The 25,272-nt window shown below is 41.9% G+C and overlaps 1 protein-coding gene across 4 annotated transcripts in view; it reads right to left on the bottom strand.

Moving 5' to 3' along the window:
• The window catches only part of XYLT1 (xylosyltransferase 1), a 176,826-nt gene that overhangs the window by 132,521 nt on the left and 19,033 nt on the right, over window positions 1–25,272 (bottom strand). For 2 of the 4 annotated variants that reach the window (XM_086854857.1, XM_086854858.1), the window contains exon 2: window positions 315–353. The exons of the other annotated variants lie outside the window; for them this stretch is intronic. In XM_086854857.1, the coding sequence (XP_086710983.1) occupies window positions 315–353 (39 nt within the window). The remainder of the gene's footprint in view (window positions 1–314; window positions 354–25,272) is intronic. 4 annotated transcript variants of the gene reach the window in all.

The following is a 25,272-nucleotide window of genomic DNA, read 5'->3' as shown; positions in this document are numbered from 1 at the left end:
AACAAAAAGAAATAACACCATGAAAGGATTCTCACTCTGCCTGGAGGACTGAGTCCTCTCTTCCAACACATACAAGTAAATTCTGCTCTCGTCCAGCTTCACGCCAGGTCCTTCCTCACCATCTGCTGCTTCCTGCCAGGAATCTGCTTCTTTCCTTGCCCAGCCAGACGTGTCAGGAGCTACTGCTACACCTGCACCCTCTCCAGGGACACCAACAGGGGTAAACACCATAGATATGGTGGGCAACACCAGCCCAGCCCTCTCTTTCAGAGAATCTCTTGTCAGAAAGAAGTGGGATGGGGGATAGTACTAACCTGAGTCTCCAAGCTGGTGTAGGGACTAGGAGGTTCAATCTACAAAGAGAGCAGATAGAAACAGCCATTACTCTGGAATAGTGGAAAAGAAGGTGTTCTGAGCTGTTATTGGTCTAAAGTAGTGACAGCAGGAACAAACACACCCGCTTGAACAAGGATGGCAGGATTATTTTCTCTAAGATTTACCATTTTTCCAGAAATCTGGAAATCACACAGAGCTTACAGAATCTCTATAATGTTTGGATGAGGAAAAAAAAGTTGCAGTAACAGGAATATACAGGTCCCTCACATCTTTGATTTGATACTCTTTTACAACTCTTAGATTACAGCTGACTGGTTTTAGATCAGATTTGAATGGTGCTCCTGTAATTTCAAGGCATTAAGACCTTTTCATTAAGTTGATGGTGAAAGGGTTGGCCACATCCTTGGCAAAACTTTTCTTCTCAACAGCTGCAGTTAGCTGTGGTCATTTTGTTTTCCATTACATTTCTTCCTAATGAATGCTTCTCTCCAATTCTACACATTATAATGCAAGTGCATTGTACTTTTTCTGCAGTCTGGCATCTTCCTTGGTGTCAAAATATGAACCTTAGCTTAGCTTGGCCAGAGAATTCAAACCTCATTAAAGAACTTCTAAACACAAATGCACAAAATCGTCTATTTAGTCTGTTAATTAAAAGGTTAGCAAGAGATAACATCCCTGTAGGAAACTTCATCATTAGTGTTCTGGGATTAGCACTCAAGCAAAATCTTTAAAAGCACATCTTTTAAAGTATAGTGAACATTTAAAACCTCAGTCCTGCTGGTCCAGGTATTACTCTGCAAGGTCTTGCTCTCCACATCCTGTTTAATTGGAAAGCCTAACAGAGTGGAACCAGGTCAACGGTGCTCTCTCTTAAATCCATCACATCTGTCTCAATTAGACACTTTTAGTTTAGAACATTCTTGTCTATCAGATTATTTGGCTCCTGAGACTAATTTTGAGTTTTGAGCCATTGCAATTCTCACTTTGGCTAAATCACAGAACAGAGTAAAAAAACAGTGAGCTTCCTCCAAGAAACTATATATTCCTTTTACTTTTAATTACACCTATAAAGCAGCTTTTGTTTTAACAATCACCATAAACATACTAAAGAAGAAACAGGCTATCAACCCAGGAAAAAATGGTTAAGGAGGAAATTGGCCTTGAAAGCCTTGACACACCTTTCCTCCACTCAGCAAGTCATGGGTCAGACAGCACAGTGTGCACAGGTGAAAAAGCCTATGACTACCTCTGTCATACTGCTAACTTAGGCTGATGAAAGGTTACATTTAACACCAGAGCACCATTATGACACAGATGTAGTAGATGTTACCTGACAACTGGCCAAATGACACCAAGACTGGAAGGAAACTGAGAAACCTCAATGAAATCCAAATATCATGTCATCATCTAAGCTAGAGGAGGAAAAAAATCATCTGAAGATGAGAGATGAGGTGAGAGGACTCTTGTCCTTGAACTGCCTTACTCTAAAACAAATGATGGCAATGCTCACAGCATTTCTCATGTAGACTTAGCTGGGATAAACTCATCCATTTTGCAGCTGGACTCTAAAGCAACACTAGTTTGGTCACAGCATTGTCCCCCATTGTCCCACTCACACTTATATCTTAGCAGGAGGATCACAACACTAGCAGGTGTGTGGGGCAGATAGAATACAAAGTGTGTTTAAATACAAAAAGCAAAGTACTGCTGTAACAAAGAACAGCTCAGCTGCACAGGCTCCCCTTTGGGAGATCATCTGGATTTTCTCAGTCGGTGCCAATTTGACTACAGACAAAAGCTTTTTCAACATGTACTGTTCACTTCCAAATGACAGTATTTCCGTAAGAGGAAGCAGCTACTGTATGTATAAAACATCCTGGAAAGATCAGGGGATTCCTGTAATAGATAAGGCTTCAGACTACTTAAAAGCTAGACAAACTCAGTCCAATATTTCCTGACTAGAATGAATTTCTTATATTAATTACTAATTTCCAAAGCTTCCTGGACCAATGAAAGCTGTAAACATAAACCAGGTTTGGAATGACATTATTTCACCATGCATCAGCGTGGGCCTGTGATCTACAGTTTTTCCTGTTTATTTCCCCCCTAATTTTGGCTGTGGTGGGTTCACTTGTCCCCATTGTGCAGCACTGCAAGGGGGACTGTTTTGCCCCATCATTAGAACATACAACACTCAAATCTCACATTCACTTACAAATTAGCTGAGAAAATAACAAAGCTTGGCTTTTATGGGTTAAGTGTGAACAATCCAGGTTAGCTCCTTCCCCACTCACACTTTTTTGCACAATTGCTACAGACAGTGATAGGGAAAACCCCAAACCTTCCTCCCAACTGCAGTTCACACAGTACAGCATTGCTGCCTCTCAGGAGTGCAGTGCCTGCACTCCACTGCCTGTGACACAGAGATGTGGCTGGGCTGTGTCTGGATGCCACCTGTGCCTTGCACAGAGGTGTTTTCTTTCACCCTGTTCCCAGCTGCCCACTCTACTCTCCTGTTTCTCACGTGCAGTTGCAGGTACCACACTCAGGACAGCTCTTGGAGCCAACCTGAGGGTCCCCAAAACACAACTGCAGAGAATACATCCCAATTCTCCTCCTTAAGCAAGGAAATAAGAAAGCTGAGGAGGGCAAAGAAGGTGGGAGGACATAAATACAGTCAAATTTGATTCAACAGCAAAAAATAGTTTTAAAATTCAAGCTCAAAGTTAGAAAGTTTCACTCTTACTGCAGGAAAAGGCAGGTTAATCACCTGCCTATCACTAATGCCAAATAAATGTCATATTTTGGTAAATATCAGAGCTATCCTCCAGCTCCTGTGCATGGCCTGATGCATAGTTATGGATGACAACCTGCACAGGAATTGCCCACATGTGAGGGATGAGGGTACAGACTTTTTTTTTAAAGGTACAACCTCTCCTCTGTGCTTTGTCCAACCTGCCTGCCACAGTTGATTATTAGCTGCTACCGAAAGGTAAGAGAAAATTATCACACAGAAACACTCAGCAAAAACAGCAGAATTACTGGCACCATTCCAAGCAAAGTTTTGGTTGGTCTGTGTATGTTCCACTTTAATTCTAGCAGGTTTCAGCAGCCTGACACAGAACCACAAGAGTTGTGATAACTAAACCCCAGGGACGTCAGCAATCATCACATCTGAAATTTCAGACTGCCATTTTTCAAGTGCTATGAATCATTAATCTCCAGTGTTTGTGATCAAATGAAATCTGTAGTGGGATTGGAGTGTAAACACTACAACAGTGCTGTATAAACACAGCCTGACACATTGATCACCTTTAAGGACTGATCAGGGTAAGACTCTGTTTATTATTGAAAGGTGACACTGAGAACAGCAACTCTGCTCTGAGGTTTGGCCACTGTGCTTTTCATAATGGGTTAATGTCTCACTCCCATAAAGGAAATAGACATGTTTCCAAATAGTTTCCAACCTTCCCAAAACAAAACAAAAGGATAGGAAGGATTGGAGGAACTGAGGTACAGATGAATAAACCAAGTATTCCAAAGTCACATGGGAAATATGAGAGAAAACTGTCAAGTCTAGGACCTTGACCACAAGACATGCCTCTCCCCCAAGCCACAAAAGATGCTTTTCCAGCAGTTTCAAGAGACACCAGGTTTGACTGTGGTAACTCCATCTTGGCTTCAATCTAATCACACATGACCTCAGCCTGCAGGAGAGCCCAGGGCTCCAAGTGCTGCTGGCTGCACCAGGCCTGTTCCTGCAGACAAACCTGCTCACTGCCCCTCCCATCACCTCTGGGCTGCACACCTTTAGTTCCTGTGCAGCTCTGTTCAGCTTTGGTGAGTGGGGCAGGAACTTCAAAAGATTTTTTTTTTTTTTTTGCTTGAGGAGCAATTTTCACTCATTTCTAGTCACTTCTCTCCATCCCTGGAGGCAGCACAGATCTGTGTGTGGCTCAGCACAAGGCAGTGGCCCCTGGCAGCAGTGTCAGTCACAGATGCCCTCACCCCACAACCTCAGCACTTGCACTGCAGCAGGTTTTCCAGGTTTTATGCAGCTGGACCCTGAGACACACAGGGGAACTGGCTTGTAAAGTTCTTTCTTAGTTTTATTGATTTATTCTATGTCACTTTGCAGCTGAAGCAGTTCTTTCAGTCAGCTCACGCCGCGAGGACGTGCCCAGCAAAGCCATGAGCAGGAGGACACAAAGGAAGAACCAGCAGTTAGGACAGAGTAAGAAGGCAAGTAGCAGTAACAAATGCCAGCACCACCACCAAATACTTTTTCCCATGAAACCACAGGTTGAGACAAAGATACAGAATATTCAGCTAAAAGTGACATTTCACATGTCCTCTCAATCTGCTGCCTGCAAGGCAGGACCAGGTTACAGCAGCTCCCTGTGTGGGCAGTGCTGGTTTTACAATTTACAGCTATCCCAGGGCACTGTCATTTTGTCTCTTCTGCTGACTCATTTTATGACCCAGAGGAGGTTTGTTAGCCTGCCAGCCTGTGGTTTTTATCCTACAGTTGAATGTGGCCCAAAACCTTTGTATATTCACAGAAACCAAAAGTAAAACAAACAACAGGATTTGGAGGAACTGCCATTTCCCCACATTTCTGCCACCTCTCCACTAGAGAGGGGGAACACAAGTCAGGTACCCTCCCACACATCTGAGGGATGGTGGTGACATGAGTGCCCTGGAGCAGCAGCCAGGGCACCGACACACGGAGCTTCCCTGCAGCATGTCCCTGCAGCAAAACCCAGCCTCAAATGACAGGAAGAGTTCAGTAACCTTAATTGTAACCCTTAGCTGCAAGTCACATTAACAGCTGCCTCTGCACACCAGTTATCTCACACACTGACCTATCTGGGGAGCTGCTTCCCAGCAGCACCAGTCCTGCCAGCCGGGGCAGGAGCTGCTGGGCAAGCTATGGGAAATTCTGAAGTCACCCAGAAAATGTTCTTGCAGGTCTGACTGTCATCACATCACCCACCATCAGAAGCTGCACCGAGGTCTGCGAAGAGTGGGCATTTCCAGGGTGTCTGAGTGGCAGTACAGTGACAAGATGACCCCAGGCAGAGGTGCTGGGTGGCCCTGCTGCTCCTGTGAGCTCTCAGGCCACCAGAGCATGCTCCAAACCACCGAGCTGCCACCAGTGCCCTCACTGCCAGCCCCCTCACTGGTACCGAGCTTAACCAGCTCGCTCTTCAGCAGCAACGTGAGCCCACGTGGCCTCTGCCAGCCCTTAATTTTGACAAATTAACTGCTTGTGTGGCCAAATTGCAGAAGTGATCCTAACCAAACACAAACCGCTGCGTGAAAACGTATTTACTCAAGATCATTTTCTCAACCAGTTTGCTGAGAAGCTGCACAGAATGGGAGGAGGGCATCTTAAGCCAGGACAGCCACCAAAATTTAAGATGCAGACTTTCATGATCAGCTCCATAAAAGTTCTGTCTTGGGCAACACCCCTAAGTATACAACACAGGCTCTAGACAATCAAAACACTCCCTCACATACAGAGCTACCCTCACCACCTCTCCTCCCCTGCCTATCCCAGCTTTGGATATTTCACCACCAGAAACAACTGCAGTCTTTAACAGCTGATAGCTTTGGTACAAACTGTTGTAATCCTTGCCTAGTAAAATAAATTTGTATAGCTCCTTCAAAGCCAAAAATCTGAGGGTCTGTGTCTTCTCCCAGTGAACAATCCCATGCTTATCCAGCAATGGAAGAGCAAATCAGTTAAATCTAAGACCTGCTAGTTCCTTGTTTTCAGTAAAGATAAAACTGTTCTCTTGTCTGCAGGAGTTGTACAGAAGACTATAATCATTTACAGGACCTAAACCACAGCAACACCTACTATTCCTTAGCTTGAAATAACAGTCAGTGTCCAGAAATAGCCCAGAACTCCCTAATACTTCCATAAAAAACATTACCCAAAATAAATCCATACCATCTTACTGAACATTTAAGCAATACACTGAACCTTCTGTCTATTACAGTTCCACTTACAAATGAAGCTGGAATTATTCCTATCTTTGGTGTCATTTACCACCTGAAAAGTATCTGCAGCAGCCAGCTCAGCACAGATCTGTGAACATAGCCAGGGCCAGCGACTGCAGCACACTGATAGCAGCAGGGAGCTCTCCCAGATGTCTGTAAAATATGTCTGGCCACAGAGATGCTGCTGCCCAAGTGCTGCTTTGACATTTTGAATATGTCAGCTCCCCAGGCCAGACATGCTGTCTCACAGGTACCAGCGACAGACAGTTAATGTTTTAACTTATTAACTCCAGGCACACTTATCTTTCAGCCCTGACACCTCAATACAGCACAGCTGCTCCAACACCACTTTCCAAATCTGTGCTTAAGAATGATACATCTGACCAACTCACAGCAAGGGTCAACTGTCCTGCTTTCCTTAATAATTTATTAAGAGCTGGCAGGAGCCATGCCTTCGCTGCGCTGTTCAGTTGTTCTAACAAACTGCACAGTCGGTTTCAGGTGGCAAACGAATTTCAGCATAAAATGTAAATGTGTAAAAAGACAAGGAGTACTACTCTAATGGATCAATATAACTGGGTTTCTCAGAGATGGCAAAGTGTACCGGATGCTGCTGACAAAGATCTTTTCCCCCCATGCCCCAGCTCATCTCACAGCCCCACACACCCTCACTGCTGTGAACCACAGTTTCATGCCCACTTCCTCAGCGGATGCTGCTATGGAAGCCTCCAAGAGGGCACCCCACTAGGTACAGCCTGGGTATGATTTTGAGTCTAATTACACTCATGGGTGTGGGTTATTTGTAGTTCTAGTGATAGAAAAAAAAATAAAGTGACACATATCCTTATGCAACATTTTAATAGAGATGGAGGAGTCTATATTTATAGAGTAACCAAGTGTCTTAAACAGCCAGATAAAAAAGCACATGGAAGGAGATGCTAATTCACTTAAGAGTATAATCATTGCATTTATAGGGAAAAAATGTCCTGTCTGACAACTGCTCCAGTCGTCATCTGTTATGAGAACAATCTGCCTGAATATTTTCTGACACAGGACATGATGTAAAAAACCAGCAGGAAGACCCTGACCAAATGCATGATCAGGCTCATTTGAAGTTTCCAGACAAGTTAACAAAAGGAAATTAAAGCCTGTACACAATAAGGAACATGTTTCAAAGTTACAGGAGCAGCTGAAGAGAACAGGGCAGGGCCAGTTTCAAAGCCGAGGTGGGCACTGCTAGGCTGTGAACAGAAATCAGCCAGTCAGCACAAGGGCTGTATGCTGCACTTGGAGCTATCACAGGTAAGTGAGCTGGAAATCCACATCAAAGCACTTGGAAAACGGAGAGACACGGTGGTGGGCCAGCTTAAGTGGTGGGGTTATTGGCATAACCCCAATAACAACAACAACAAAAAGCAAGCACATTTTCACCAGATTTTGCACAGCACACAGAAAAAGGCACCCATGCAGTCATCCTCAAAGCAGAGCCACGCTGGGGAGTCATCAAATGGTGCTGGGAGCAGCAGCTCCAGGTCTGCACCCTCCTGAAGCCTTCTGCAAGCACCCAGGGCCCTCCAGAGAGGGGCACAGCCTGGCACAGAGCTGGGGTCACGCCCTGAGCCTTTCCATCCTGCTATTCTCATGAGAAAGATCTTGCAAAAGAATAAACTGAGGATACCAAGAGGCTAGGAACACAGCCCTGAGTCTTTCCAGAGGGAATGGGAAAAGACAAGGGAGAGCTTTTTTAGCTGTAAGAAAATCCAACTAAAAAATCTTGAAGGTAACAGAACAAGAAGCAGCCTATATAGCTTCATACAGAAAAAAGTCTGCCAGACAAATTTAATTGCTTTATTTGTTCTTTGATAGAGTTACAGAGAGAGTGGATTAAATGAACAGAGCAGAGGTTATATTTTCTGGATTTTCAGGACAGCATCTGTGTCTCACTAAATCCTAATTGAAAAATTAATTCAAAAAGACTTGGGAAAGGGCGAGCACAGCACTGGAATTGAGAACTGGCTGCAGGACTGTAAACAAATTATAATGATAAATGGCACTGGATTGAGCTGAGGGGAGGTCATATTGAACAAACTCATTAATGACCTGGAATGAGGATTAAAGAGCACAAAAAAAATAATCTGATGGTTGCATTAAAGCTCGATTGTGTCTGAGGGGTGCAAGGCTGCCCTAAGGTGAAGAGGGCATGTCCAGCACCAGGATCTTGCTCCCAGACCCTTGGCAGGCAGGTCTGGCACACTCCAGCCACAGCTGCCTGTCATCCATCGCCCTCATCCTGACCACACAGCGCTGCACATCTCCTTCCCCCGCTGGCCACCCTGCAGAACAGAACTTTGTGCTGCCCAAGAGCCAAACCAGACGTGTGGCAGCAACGCAGCTCTTGGCACGTGCCAGGAATGCAGGAGTGCGCTGGCAAGAGGAAGGCTGAGACCTCCCATTCAAGCACAGCCAGGAAAAGAAAATTCCACCACTAAAAATAACACAAATGCCTTAAATCCCACCAAGCTGTGTTTTTGTGATCTCCCTGACACAGCTTAAAAAATTGTGGGGTTATGGATTAAAGTCCCTGATAAATCCATTTAGGACCAGACACTTCTGCTGCATGAACTTACTACATTCCAGTCTTTATGACAGGGGAGGAGAAAAGAAACAAACAAAAACTCTGAACCCAAAACAACAGATATGCCAAAAAAATCCTGACCAAACAAACAACTCTTTTAAAAAAATTTGAATGAAATTTTTAACAACAGAATTTGGAAACACTGATCTTTAAATTATTAAATAGGTAATTGACTTTTTTAAAGTACAGCTGCTGATTTTCAGCTTTGGAAGTACTGAGGGCTTAGCACTAGACTTTGAGTTTTATCAGTAAGCCACAGGAAAAAATAAAGAATATGCAGGTAGAACAGGAGTTTTGGCTCCCTTATGCAGTTTTCATGCCAGAACTAAAACATATTTTTCCCAAATAACAGGACCTATCCATCATTTTTATTATCAGCCTGGATGCAGATCCAAGTTTCATCACTTGGTAAGTTAGAAAAACTCTCATTAGCATCTGTGTGTGTAGGGAGCCCATAAGAACACCTCATTAACTCATTAAAGAGGATTCTCACAGAGATTAGCTTTGTCAATCCTTCATTTAGTTACCAATCCATTCATGTGATGCTATTAAGCCCCTCATAAACAGCCAAGTACTTAGTAATACACTGCAGGAGCTCAGGTTTGAACCCTATACTGGTGCACACTGCTACTGTATTTGTGCTGCACCACTATGAAAATCACTGCAGCCCCAAAGGATTGTTTATTTCCAACTGTTGAGCTGGAGCCAACATGTTGTATTAAGATGGGACCCAGTAACAGTGCCCAAACACCATCATTTCAAACCGTTCTTAAACAAACCTTGCTCCACATCACACATTTGATGACATGATGAGAAACATGCACAGGCATAAGAAAGGGTTACAGTAATACAGTGCAAAGCAACTGCTGATCATTGCCTGAAAGGGGAAGCAGTCAGTGAGGAACCTCTCATCTCCATCCTTAATTTCATGTTTTTCTTCTTTTCTTTCCCTCTAACCCCTCTCCTGTGCATCACTGCTGTCACACCATCTGCACTCTGTTTTCAATAAGCCACCTCTGCATAAACAGTACATCTGCCTCTGCCAGGAGAGGCTCCCTCTCTCTTCTGGAACAGGATTCCAGCACTGCTTTGGCTCACTACAGTCACAATGATTACAGAGAGGCAAAATCTGCCACTTCCACATATCAGACAGGTATTGTGTGTTGGTAAACAGCAATTGTCATCCAGATGGCCCTACAGCAGCTCCATTTTGCACTGGCCTTCAGATGCCATGGTGACAATTGCTCATGTAAGAACATGACCATGAGTCCTTTGATTCCTGCCAAAGCATCTCCACTCCCTGCACTGCACTCAGTGCTGCTTCACACAGGGAGGTGTCAGGGGGTTTCAGCCCATCTAAATTCATAACTTTTATACAGATGCACAATTTTATTTTCAAGCTGAATAATTCAAACAACTTTAATTCATTCCCATCTGCTTAAATAAAACAGATTTGTAAGATCCTAATTAGCTTGTATGTCCATAGTACTCTTCTTACCAAGAGCATTGGGTTGGTTTTGGCTGTGGCTGTGCATAAAAGCCCCACAACTCTTTACTGCAACTCACTTAGTATCATCTCACAAACACTCAGCTCAGACCTAGCAACTGCTCTGTCCCATCCAATCCACTCTGGAAAACATCAAACAATCTCTGTTACTGGAGGATAACCATGGCAGCTTTCAGGATGTGCAGGGGAGGGCCAGCTGCCTGGGACTGAAGCTGTGTGCTAAGTGGCTTCCCAGATTTCAGGAACTCAGACAAAAGATGCTATTAATGGCACTTCGGGCTGGAGGGGGGAAATCCTTGAATGTAAAGTTTCAAGTCATTGCACATTGACGAAGAGGAGTAAACAACAAGAAAAACTTGGCCACAGTAAAGGATTTTGTGAAGGGAACTCCACAGCTTGATAGTATCACAAGCACCCTAGGAATCTGGAGAATGAGATGGGAGAAACTGTGGGGACACTGAAGTTAAAAACTGCAAACTGCATGGTTCATTTTCCTGTAATTCCTTTTATTCATTGCTATAATCAACTTGACATGCAAAGCTGTTCCCAATTTACTGACAGCTTTTCAGCTGACATCTAGTTCTCAAGGTATTTTTTTTTTTTTTTTAAACTTAAATAGCTAATTATTCATCGCCTTAAACCAGGATATATAACAATGTCAGGAAATCATCTGTTCAAGTTATATCAAAAAGCCTTTGGGGATTAGTTCATCTCTTTTGTATGCTGCAGAAAACACTCACTTGTAAACAATTAAATCATCATTTGAAATCTGTCTACACTTTTAGCATCTCTGAATGTAGCATGAAAAGCTATAAACAAGTACCACATTGTTGCATCTAGAACCCAGGGCTGAAAGGTTTTCCTCCATAGTATCTTATTTGGTGGACCCTGAGGGCTTAATACAGGCTCTAAATAAATAACATCTAAATAAATGCAACAGCTGCTTAAGGAGACCAGAGTTACACTATTCTCAGGTTATGCTGAGAGGAGAAGACATGCCACGAGGATATCAACACATTTTGGCACAGAGGCACTTGACCTCCATGTAACAGAGTCATGGCTGATAGAAAACAAGCATTTAAATTTAGCCATAAAAGTTCAGCCTTTGGCCTGAATCTACAGTAATCACACCTCAGAGTACCCAGCAAAGTTACTGCATACCACACATTAGAAGAAACTGAGGAACATCACTGGAGCAGAAGCATTTAAAACTGGTTTTAGAGTCCTTTTTGAAATTAGTCTGTTTCTTTTTGGTCTCCTACTGACTCCTTGACTGCATTTTTAAGGGCTGTAGCTTTGTGGAATATAAATGTAAGCAGAACATTCCATAGGAAGAAGCTCCTTTATAAGCTGTCTTGGGCTGAGCACTGCAGCAGAAAGCCTGGAGAGAGCTTGTTTGCACATCTCTTTACAGCTGTGCAGATGCAGCCTGAGAGCTTCCATCACCACCCCTGAAAGACAGCAGTAGCATTCCACTACCCACACTGTTCCTTAGTGCTGAAAATTTGCTTGGGCAAATATATGTTTTACCAATACACTGGTCACTCGAGGTTTCCATTAGAGTTATCCCTATGCTCAAGAATTTAACTCTATTCTACTTCTCTGAATAAAAAAAACTGTAAAAGTATTGAGATGAAAGGGAAACTTGTTGTTACTGCTTCACTAATTGTGTGATTTCGTGGCTGTAGTACCTTGATAAATGTTTTGGCTAATTCATTTGAATCACTTCTTATGATATAATTGCTGACCCAGTCAAGAGAACAAAACAAAACAAATTATCTTCCTTATTGAATGAAAGCCAAGTAGGTCCTTGTGAAACTACAACTTCCTTTCAGATAGTGGAAGAAAACACACAGCCTTATAAGAGCACACAGACAGAGGGGATTCAGCCAGCACATGGCTGTTTGAGAGAGGAATTCCTCCACAGCCAGGACATCTGCTGAGATGGGATCACGGAGCCCTCGCCTCTCTGGCACTCAGGGTGCCCTTGGCCACAGAAACGGGCCATGGGCACTTTCTCCCAGTAACTCAGTGCCCAGATATGGGACAGTCAGTTACTATGGTGGAAATCAAAAATATGACAAGACAGGAATGACTTTTACAGATTTCAAGGGTGCTTCCCAACATTGTGTCCTCAGCTGGACAGAAAAATTCACCTAGAACTGAAGGCAGAAGGGTTGAAGCCAGTCCAGAGGAGAGGTTTGGGTTTATTGTTTGTTTCTTTATGACTGTTTGTAGGTTTTGTTTGTTTGCTTATTTGATTTTTAACTAAAACTGAAGAGTACATCAGTTTCTGACATGGTAACTTCAAGTAAATCAAAATGGAAACTAAACTAGTGAGAAGCTGTAGGCAGGTTCTCACCCAAGCATAAGGAAAAGTTTTCTATTTGCTGGAACAAACCAGAACTTCTGAGAAGAATGCAGACTGATCTTCCAGGCTTAGTAAAATATATAATTAAAAGAATATGCTACATGTACAACATCTCTTTTCTTGAAGATACCATCACTGATCTAAAGCATAAATAAACACTGTTGCTCTATCAGAGGCAGATAATTTACTGAACATTACACTGCTAATGGCAATATTATACAGGACACAAGTGTTTCAGACAAAAAAATAAAAACCTGAGGAAGGTATTTCTCATTCTAACAATTCTGCAGCTGACAGGTGACTGCTGGGCTGCAGATAGGAAATTCAGTTTTATCTAAGAGGAAACATACCTCAGCTCATTCTTTTGGTCGTTTCCGAGAGCAACAGTTCCTTTAAGTAAAGTCAATGAATATCAAACACTTTTCAAACTATAAATAACAAGATTCCTGTATTTGAAAAATAATGTAAGTTTTCAACATTATCCCCCTTATAGAGTAATTATATTTTTAGAGGTAACAAGTTTTAACATACAAAATTTCCGCAGCAAAATCTGTCAATGTAATCAACAGTGTTCAGTTCTTTCTAAGGAAATGGCTTTATTTTTTTTAAACAGACTACTAATTAACCTTTAAAATAAGACCTTTAATTTATTGGTATTATTTTGATGGAAACTGAAAATTTCAGGGGAAACAAACCATAAATCTACTTGAATATGAGACAACACTGCTCCTCCCCTGTCATGCATATATGTTTGAGCTGACACTGCTCATGCCTATCACATGATACAGATACATACCATATCTGTATCACATCAGAATTTGACTTTGGGGATGCTTTTAATTTGAATTTAAAAAGAGCAAGTCACCACAACTGACTTTGGAAAGGGCATAAGGGGTAGGTTTGTAAAGAAAGGATCATCAAAATAGCAATCACTGGCTTTTTAAACAGATGTCTTTTAAACAGATCCTCTCCATCCATTCCTTAATGGCCAGGAGAAAGCCTGTCCCCCTGAAACAGAGCTTTCTCAGTTTATAGCAAGAAATACCATTGTTCTAAGCAGAAACTTAATTAATGCACAGTCCTTCTGATCTGTTTTAATGGACTGAAGGTTAAGGAACTTCATGACCTTCTTCAACATGTGCTAATCGAGATATTTAAATAGTAATGGATGGGCCTTATCCTCAAATTCTGCTAAAAAAGACAGCTCATTTCCGAAAAAGGAAGCAAGGAAATGAGCCTCTGAATTTTTGATTGTGAGCTGAGGAAGAGCAATACACAAAGCCCTAAAAAGGAGGAGCTACAATGCTGAAGTGAGACAACTCAGAGTACTGCAATTAAGAGTTAAAACCTGCAGACAGCCCTCAGGAGGACAGGAGCAGAGGCCAGGATGGTCTGGCTCACACCAATCCTGGCCATGATTTTCTGGAAGTTATGAAAGATCCAGATGAGAAGATCACAGAGGAGGAGATAAAATACCATAAAGTAAGGTTTGAAATATGTAATTAATAAGTACTTCACTGCAGCAGAAAGGAAGCATTACTCTCCATGAACACTGGGATTCATTCATGCAAACACTGATGTGCTCAGCACTACCCCAATATGCCAAAATGCCTTTTTACCATTAAGAGGTTTTAATCCTTTACCCTGTTTATATTCACAGATATGGAAGTCTCTATTTCAGAGCATTAAGTGACCATTAAAGATGTTCACACTCTTCCCACCAGGAGATACATTGCAACACTTTTTGACCAATGATCTCATAAATATGGAGTTTGACATGGACTGGATTATTTTCCTTCCTATTCTGCATCACAATGGTTGTGAAAACCTCTCTGAACTTACCAGAGTAAGTCCTTTATGCCTTCAATTACTTAAGGCTGTAGGTTTTAGGTTTTAGCCTGAATTTCTCATAAAAAATTTAAAATTAAATTTTAAGAGAGACCTCTACATTCAGTAACATGAGCTGATCACCTACTCAGGAGCCAAAGAAGTGTATTTTTAAAAATTCTTAACACTTTATAAATCCATTTAACTACTCAGTAACTTTGCTTTTTGTATTAATTTTTCCAAAATACGCTTTCTTACTGCATGGGATGTAAGAGCAATTAGAATGCTCTTTCCTTTCACATGTACATCTTGGGAAGAAAACAATGCCATATAAATCAGACTTTTACTGAACAGGGAGATTATTATATCACTTTACACCAATCTACTACAAACTAATTCCTTCCAATTTAAAGCCAAGTGTGCCAGCTGATGGTGTCTAAGGAAAAGAAAAAGAATCAGGCAATGAATAAACTCTAATGGCAATTCAAGAACAGGTCTTGAAGGCAAATCCTTCCATCCTGCACAATCAGTCCTTGTTAATGGCAAGGCACAGAGCTCTGAGGATGGAAACACTCGCTGTGCTGGCATCCTATAACACTGGCACCAAGGCTCTAACTTTGTTATTTCCCCGAGGAGCAGCAATTTTCTCTGTGCAACAGCGAGGCAGTGTGTCTTTCCAAGGGTGCCTTGCAGCCAAGTTTTCCTTTTGGAGAAGGAAGGCCACCGAGCGTGGCTGCCAGCAGCACCCGGAGCTCCGGCAGCGTCCCAGGGACGCAGGGCACAGGCTGGGCTCCCTGCCAGGCTGCCCTCACCTGTGACACCAGGGGACACTTAACACCTGGGATTATTACAGAGGGAGGCAGCCAAATTAAACAAATAATGATTATGAGGTTTTAAAAGAAGTTATGAATGTTACTGGGCCTTGCTTTTCTTCTCCTTGGACAAAAAAAAAAAAATCACTTGACTGAATCCCAAAGAAAGTCAGGACTGACTCCTGAAATTAGCAGTTACCTACCCAAGAGAGCCAACCCTCAAAATGCAGCTGAGACAGGGCTAACCTGAGACACCAGCTGAACATCTGCCACACTGTCTCGGTTTGCACACCGTTTTGTCTGAAGCTCTTGCAAAATACTAGCCAAAATTCTTATCTTTCCACTGCATGAAATGATATTTGCTTTTCAGTTTTAGGAGACCACCAATGGTTTTAGTGTAACCATAATATTTTGAATAGTACTTTCCAAGTTCTTTGTAATGGACACACAGACACAAACAGTCGAGCCCATTGAAATTCACAGTATGAAACAGATGCATGTACAAGGTATTTAAACTTTTCTGACCTGACATAAGACACTTCTTAAATTCCATGCAGATAATGGATTAATAGTAGCACCCACAGCTCAAAGCTCTGGGCAATTTCTGTGTCAAGAACAAGTTTCAAAGAGCAGTGGAAGATAACGAGATGTTCAGGGCAGGAGCAGAAGCAATCTGCACTAATGCAGGAACGTGGGGAAGGAGAGCCATTCTGCACTACTCTGCTCCCAAAGGGACCAAAGGCAAGGCCAGTCTAGTCAGCAGACCAAGAGCTACCCCATCCTGCTTGTTCTGGTGCTTAAAAATATAAACAAGTGCAAAGCAAAACAGTGGTGTTAGGCAAGCAAGCTAATTTACAAGTCTTTTTTACTGTCAGGTGTGAATATCAGTACGAGCAGAATTCTGAAGAGTGCCATCACAGAGTGTTCTGAAAGTGATAAAAAGATCTCCAGCTAAAAAGAAGCAAAGCCCTCCTACACCTTAATATGTAATACAAAAGCTCTTTGCTTCATACAAAAATAACAGAACTAAGTTGATCACTCACAGACATTTAACATGTTCTTATTCATATCCTCCCAACAACAGCCAGCAGCTGGTATCTAGTGTACCACTTGTCACAGGTAACCTGGCACACCATGGCCACTTTAACCATGAAGCCAGCAGAAGTCATACAGATGGTGCTTCAAATAATCTATATACTGTCATTAAAAATTGTGGCCAAGAACAATTTGAATTGTGTAGCTTACAAAATCACAACAACAGCCTGCCCATGTATCAGTAAATAACAAGGATAAGCAACTTATAAATAACTTAAACCAACTTACACAGAGTCCTTAGCAAGAGAGGACTTGTTTGAGATTTCTGCAGGGTGTGTTTAAGTATTTCTGCCTGATGTAGCTTTTATGTCAGGGAGGTAACACAGCAGAACTCACTGAACTTAATTTATGCTCACTATGCAAACCACAGCCAGCTGTGAATTTAGTAAAATTCTTATTGCAACAACCATATCACTTCAAGCTTGAAAGTCGTAGCTCCACTTTCAGGCTTAGTCAGCTGATTTTAAAAAAAGGAGGGGAGGGTTAAGATAACAGTGTTAATAGTGTTTAGGTGATCAAGTTGAAAAGGTGAGGAACTGAGTAGCTCCTACAATAAGCAGCCAGCAGATTCTCCTGTGGAAGAGCCCAAGCCATGGACTGGGATGCCAGGCCTGGCAACCCAGAGAAACACAACTGGGTTCTGGTAAAAATGAATGATGCATGCACACACACTAAATGAACTGCTGACCTTGTTCAAACTCTTGGACACACCCTTCCATCACCATTTCAGAGCCATCCAGCACCTCCAGTTTCCATTCATTTGGCTGTGAGGTTTTAAAAACTGCTGAGACTACCTGCAGTGGCTAAAGGTAGTGCTATCTGTGGATAACGTGGAGAGAGAGATGTTTTCTTTTCATCAAGGAAGACATGGATCCAGACAAACAAGGGCAGATTCAGGCAGCCAAGAGATGAGTCTTGATTTCTTATTGTAAATCTGCCACCAACCATTTGTGAGAATGGGAACATTTCGTTTCCTCATCAGATGTGGCAGCATATTCATACACATTTACAAGGCACTACACTTGTACTGAGGTCAAAGAAAATCAAGAATCTTTTTACCATATGATCTTACAGATTTTCAACATTACTATTGAGTGGATTACTCTAACCTAATCCAATCTAAAACAATTTGATGGGAAAAAACCCCTCAGATATTTCAAGTTCATACTACAGCCCAACCTCAGCAAACTATCGTGGGGATACCTCCTCTGCCTGAGGGCTCTCACCCTTTCAGAGTTCAAACACTTACCACACAAACAGGTGGGACAGCATTTTAAAAAAGCCTACAACCCCATTTTCTGGTCAAGTTACAATCCGTAGTTTGCTACAGAGCGACTGAAATAAGAAATATTACTTTTGTGATAATATCTGCATTTATCTTCTTTTTCAAAATCATGTAATATGGCTTTACCCTGAAGAGATGACACCTGAAATGAATACAATCATAACTCCTCATTGGCCTACTAAATCAAAACTGTAGGGAGATAAAAGTTAGCAATAAAAAATTAACTTAATTCATACCTAAAGCTGGGTAGAAATTTCCCTGTATTAACTGAGGTCAGTTTGCAGCCAGCCCTTGCTCTCTGCCTCGGTAAACTGCATCCTACTGAAACAATGCTGTGGGAATGAGCCAAGCTCCAGCACTGCTGCCTCAGGTCCCAGCCCCAGCTCTCTGCAGCTGATATCCACTCCAGGGTGCCTTGGCCTGTGCTCTCATTGCCTTCCTTGCCCCAACAGGCACCTATCCCAAACTCAAGCTACATAAATCAGGCATCCAGATCCCATGAACAGCAGCATTTCCTGAGTAAACACGCAATAATTAGACTTTGCTGTTGTTGCTTAAATGCTGTGTTAGTAGAATGGAGCAATAAAACTTCTTGCAGGTAATGCTGGCAGGCTACTAAGTGAGAAATTGTATGTGAGAAACAAGGGCATCCCAACATGATGTAAGTAGGAAGCAATGGTGATGCCAGTGAAGGGAACTGTCCCACTGAAGGACACCCAGCTGAGGTTTCCAAAAGGAGCCAACTTCGCTCAAAACTAATGGCATCTGCATGCCTAAGTGCCAAACACTCTTCAAAATTACAGGTGTTAACAAATATTCAACTGGGACTTAACTAAAAAGTGGCAAATTCCCTCTGGATGGTGCCAGAGATCTGCACTCTATTGAAGTTCTTGAAAATCATGGGTATTGTACCCATAATGAAGCGGGTTCCACATATGTACCCCAAAAATCCTAAAGCTCAGCTTGGGAGCAGTCTTCACTTTAAATGCTTAACTGCCTAGCATCACATTTCAACAGAAAATCAATTGGAGACAACAGATGAGTGATAGAAAAAAAAAGTAAAATACACTATTTGCTTCTCACATGTGATGTTGGTTCATCCTTGTCCATAAAAACATCTGAGCTGCTCCTAATTGTGTCTATGTAACCATTGACCTTTAAAAGAAAAAGTCACTTCATTTCACACCCATACTCCTGAAAAATGAAATAAAATAAATCTGTTCTGTCAACAGAGGACACGTCATCACAACAAGCAGATATATAATACCATAGGCATCAGCAGCAGCAAACTGTTTTCAGCACTACACAGACTGAGCAATTATTTATGCAAGGCTGTGAGGTGCTGAACGTACACCATGGATGATGTTCTGAGCTGGCCAACTTCAGCCACTACAGGAATATAAACCAGCCCTCAGCAAATCCCAACACACACAGCAACCCTGCTCATGCTTACAGGAACAGGAGACATTTCTACAGCACCCTGGCTGTGTTCAGCCCTGCTCTCACTGCAGCACATATCTGTACAACAATAACAACTTTCTTAAAACCATGTAGCCCAGTACAATGACATATGTTAAATATAGCCACGAGAGGGCTGGGAGCAGAAATCCATGAATAACTGTATTGATTGCAGTAAAGAAAACCTGGACGTATTTGGAGTGGAGACATTTCCTGATGAAATTCTTTCCATTTTGTAAAAACATAGACATTGTCTTACACCTTTCCACATACTAAAACAGTAAAAAAACCCCAAACTCCAGACACTACTGTAAAGAGTTCAAGTATCCACTCAACTATTATTGTTGCAGACAGAGACTGAAAACAGATCTTCCAGCACAAACTCTGATGCTTTGAAATTAACCATAATTCTTAGTATCAAACAGAAGTTGGAAAAATTGAATTTAGTTGTGTGAAAATTTTAGATAAAATTTCTCAAATGTTTTCTATGTTTTCACTTTAGGAGATAAAGAATTTACTCTAATGCCCACATTATCCCATGTATATAGTCATTACCAGGTACTGTATATTCAGACTATATTGTAAGTGATGGGGTAGAACAGGATGACAACAATGCTAGGAGGGTGGAGAGCAGTAGTGCCTCTTCTGGTCTCCAGTTAGTTAAAATCTTACACTGAGTTTTCACACATGAAAGTGCATTTTCCAATGTTAGCTGCTCTGTTAATAAGTAAAAAAAAGCCAGGTATTCTACACTGACTGTCCAATCTGTATGTGAAATTCCTCAAGACTCTGGCTGAGACACAGACTAAGGTTGATTTTACTACCCCTGAAAATTCAGGCAGTTATTTTATGCAAGTATTACTGCTTTCCAAAATTTGCTCTATTTGCCAACAAACGTTAGGAAACTTCCCCAGAGACAACTCTGCCCTCTGCAAGGCAGAAGCAGCACTTTAGAGCCTCATCTCTTGGGGGTCCATGGCAGTAGCTTGCCTGGCGCGTTATTATCCCTGAACACTCTGAACTGCGTGTGCTGCTGCTCCCAGTTTGGCCGTGACAGAAGATGATGGGTGGCAGTGCTGGGCTGGTTTGTGCCATCATGGGCAGGCTGCAGCACTCACAGCAAACAGGAACTGGCTCAGCCATGGCCTGGCCTCACACACAGGGTGCCCTGAGCACCCAGCAGAGCTGGGCTGGGGCTCAGCACAGAAACCCCAGAGAGGAAGCGCTGCAGCAGCAGCCAGAGTACAGCACACATGGCTGGGATTCACGGGGGAAAGAGAAAAACTAAAACCAAGAGTGGTTAGAAGATAAGGAACAGTGATAACAGCCAGGGAAAGAGGAAGAGGTACAGATAGTATGCTTAAAAGTGGGAAGCTGAGAAAGATTTTTACAGGAAGCACAGATGGGAGCTCGTTGTCTTGAGCCTCTACCTGTCTGCAGAGGCTGGCAGAACACAGTGAAGCATCAGCTCCGTGACAGGCACTTAAGCAAAAATAAAATCCTTCTTTTCCTGAAAGCTTAAGCTCTACCCTGAAACATAATCCTGTGCTGTTTGCTTTCCTGCTCGTCTCCTTCCATCAATCATTTGAAGCGCTAGGAACCCGCAGTCCTTGCTGTACCCAACAGTTTTCATTAACAATACCTCTGCTACTTTATCCAAAAGATCAGAATTTCAAAATCTGCATTGTAAGACACATCTAAATTACCTTTTTAAAAAAAGGCCTGGAAACTCATAATGAACATGCAATAACCTATATTGCTGTTGTGTTTATCAAACTTCCTCAGGGAATCCTCTGCATAGCATTTAGAATCCCTTTGCACAAGACTTTCAGCCATGCATGAATTAGATTTGCAGAGAAAAACTGTACAAGAAACCTGTTCTTTTCTCAACAGGCAGGTGAAACAGCAATGTTCTAGCACAGAACAGCTCCCCTATACCCAACAAAACTCTTGCCTTGTCATTTACTCACATTCAGGTGTTCATCTTTCTGTTACCTGAGCAGCAGCATGGAAGGTTGCTGTCACACTAACCCATTGTGAAAGAGAAATTTTAAGCAGATAAGCAATGCTGAAATTATTTCCAAACAAACAAGTAAGGAAACAAGAGTAGTACATCCTGACTGGGGGCTCAGGATCATCACCTTATATACAAGCCTGCTGCAACTGAGAAATCAACACCAACACAATGATAGCTCATAACAATTAATTGCTGTAAGACAGAAGGCGCTTGCGATTACCAGAGTACATGTGCAGGAGAGCACAAATGAAACCTGCAAGTTTCATTTCTGTGTCCTGTGCAGGACACAGAACCTTTTCACTTCAGATAAGACTGGCAAAAAAAAATACAAAAACACAGATGAAGACAGAGGTTACCCACATTGTTATCAAAGCCCAGTTAATTTATTTTTTCCATCCATTATGCCTAGAATGTTTGGTCAGAAAAAAGCAAATTTTTTATTTTTCCAAAGCTTTTGCTCTCTCTGCTCACATACACACACGTGAGAATGTTTAACGCCTGTTCCTCCCTGGAAGCACATGCTCCATGGAGCCCTATGCCTGGGCTGAGCTGCTGAGGGATGTGATGGCCAGCTGAGGGATGTGATGGCCAGCTGAGGGATGTGATGGCCAGCTGAGGGATGTGATGGCCAGCTGCCCTGACCCTGCAGGGCAGGTGTCCTGCTGCTGGAACTCCTGTGAGCAGCAGCACTGGGGTCACTGAGAGCCCACTGGCACAGTCTGCCCAAGGAAGTGCACACAGGTGGAATTCTGATGGGCTCCCCACCACTCCTCTGCACTGCCAGGCTTTGCAATGTACAATTTTAACAGGGCTGGCTGCTTTTGGGGCACTTTGAATGAGCCAATATTTATAACTGTGATTTTGCAAGATGACTGAAGAGTCACATCCCAAGCAGTGCCTGCAAAAAGCTGTCCAAATGCAGATCAGGCCAGAGCATTCATAGATCCCTGGGAGCGAAAAGCTGTGCAGCCCCATCACACAAACCCATCTGACAGGATCTTCAAATAAAGCCTAATACAATTTCTCCCTGACAGAGTCCACACCAGGCTTCTTGCTCTTAAGAGAAACAAAACAGGCGTTTTTGCATGGAAACACTCTGCTCCTTTGCCTCCTGAAGACTTTGAAATCACACACACTTATTAGTTATTCCATGCAGGCGTGTGAACCTTTGCACTTGCATGTTGAAGGAAAAATTTATCCTTGACATAAAAATCAATCACATTAACAGTGCAACTTTCCAAACTCCTGCAGGTTCACTCCAAAGAGAGCACTAATTCTTAACTTTGAATGAGTCAGATAAAGTGTCTACTCAGGGCTTTGTTTGTAGGAATTAAACATTTATGTGATATCCCCGAGAATTTTATGTAACAGCATTTAGCAGAAAATTCATGTTCCTAGCCAATTTTTATTTGAATTTGTATTCAATACCACAGCATTTTCTTATGGTATTGCACTGTAGCAACTGTTTCAGAGCTCCCAAACTTGTTCTCTTCCACACTAGGAAAATTTGGCAAATCAACCAGAACTTATGAGGTATTCGAAACAGAAGGATAAATGGCAACAGGAAAAGTTTGACAAGCTGATGAGTAATCAGAAAGCTAAAGGAAGAACATCTTAGCAGAAAATGTTACAAAGAAGAAATGTATTCCTCACAGAATAATAAGCCTCTATGAGATAAAATTCAATTTTTAAAAGGTTTACCATCCCTGCAGTTCATGGATTGGTTTAACTACATAGCTAGGAAACTGTGGCATTTTGTTGCCAACATGACATTTCTGAAGGCAGCAACAGCAACATGTACCAAACCATGTCTGTAAATCAATCTGCTGGGAGACAAGAAGTGCTAAATGAATCAAAATTCCTAGTAAATAGTATGCTGTAGAGTATCTCTTCAAAGATGGATGCAAACAGAGTAACAGAGCTCTGAAGACAAACTGGTGGAGCAATGTAAAGGTAAACCCCACTAAGCACAATTTCAGGAGATAATAATAAAGCTCTAAGAGTCTTGTCAAATCCAGGCAGTTTGAACAGAAAGCAAGCAGCTTGTCTCTGATGTTAGTGCTACGAAAGTCCTAGGACCAATTACTTTTGTTAAAATAGTAGAATAGTCATTTGGAAGAGGCATTTTCATGAACAATTTAGACACAAGGAAGGAGAAAAGAAAAACTGAAAATCTGGAAGTGTGTGGAAAGCTGCAGCTAAACATTTATTTTGTAATAAACTGCAGTTTCCTGAAGTCAAACAGATATTTATGCACAATGCTGCCTTCAAACCAGAAGCACATTCTCCTCTCTGGGTTTGTTTGCTTTGCCTTTTTCACAATGCAGACCATCGTTACATGTAACACAAAAGCCCCTGAATAACCCCACTGGGAGTGGGGGCCTCTCTGTGCTGAACATATAGTAAAATAACATTCCTGCTTCAAAGAAAACTTATAAGATCCAAAGAGACAAAAGAATCAATCCAGAAAGAAAATGAGGCACAGAGGCCACCAAAGGCCACAAAAAAAGGTCAGCAAGAATAAAACTTCCGAGTTCTGTCCCCTTGTATACAGTATTACCCCTGCAGAGTCCAGAGGTCTCCCAGCATGGACTGATCCTTTCTCCCACTCCCAGTAATAAACTGTAACATCCTCTGAAGTCAGGAGGAGACACAGGACAATGAGGGAAGCTACTCTTGCACTGTGCAGAACAAAAGTCATCCCTATAGGGTCTGCCTCACAAGGGTTAAGTGTAGAGTTCACTTCTCTACAGGAATCAAGACAAAGATCGCTCTATATTTAATTTAACTGAGGTGAAGTTAGTGCAGAAGTGCTGGACAACTTCACTGAGGCCTGAACTGCAACTTGTAACATTAATTTGAAATTCTTCTGGAACTCAGAAATTCAAGGTTTATTAAATTATCAATGCTTTAGTAATCAAAAAATAATTCAGGCTATGAATTAATTTGAAATTATAAAACTAGAGACTCTTCACATAGTATTAATTTATCCGTCTTTGGATGCTTTATCATGAATAGTGATTGGTTCATTATATATTCTTACCCTAAGATACATTTTAAATATGGTTTAAAATTCGAGAGAAGGCATTACCAACTGAAATGTGAAAAGAACTAATTTAAATAGAGAACAAATAATGAATACAGTGAGTTTCTGAAAAACTGCCAGATGACAAAGAAAGACTAACAAGGTTAGCACCTCACTTGTTATGTCATATTTCTCCAAGTTTACTACAGGATTAATTTGGAGCATAAAAGAATACACTTTTCTAACTGCAAACATGTTTTGCTTTCTGAGAGAAGGCTCAGAGGTCATTGCATGTTACATTTTGCTGTCTTATCTGTCCTTTCAACTTTTTCAAGCTAGAAAGATGCCAACAGGCAACAGGAAATACAGGTGCATAAGAGTTATTTTGTGCATCAGCTTCAGATCTCTTAAACATAAAGGAAGAAAAGCAAGTCAAGAAAGGAGGATCAGCTATTTATTTGACAAAGATTTTGAATACATCTTTTAAAACAAAGCTATCATCTTGGTGATGCAAAGAAGTGCTACCAATCTTATTCCAGGTTTTAGAACCTCAGAGGAAACTCTCAATAAATGTACTGCAACAATAAAAATGGGTAATTTATTTTGGATATTTGTTTGTAATCTTTCAGGCAATGCCCAATCATGGCAGGATGCTGTTCATCACTTTCTGGCAACTTTCTCTAGCAGTCCTGTCAACAGCTCTGGAATGGAATTGCTCATTACTACCCTGAAGGCTCATAATTCCTCACCTCTTTATCATCTATTTTCCTGATAACTTCTAGCAGACCAGGGAGAGCTCATTTTCCTTTGCAGAAACTGAACTGTTTATGCTCCAAACTCCTGATGACACAAACATAAACACTGGGGGGAAAAAATACAGAAATTGGCAAAA

Source organism: Cyanistes caeruleus, chromosome 17, assembly GCF_971803275.1.
Source record: "Cyanistes caeruleus chromosome 17, bCyaCae1.hap1.1, whole genome shotgun sequence".
Classification (NCBI taxonomy): domain Eukaryota; kingdom Metazoa; phylum Chordata; class Aves; order Passeriformes; family Paridae; genus Cyanistes; species Cyanistes caeruleus.
The sequence above is the reverse complement of the archived record's forward strand: the minus strand, read 5'-3'. Positions and strand labels throughout refer to the sequence as shown.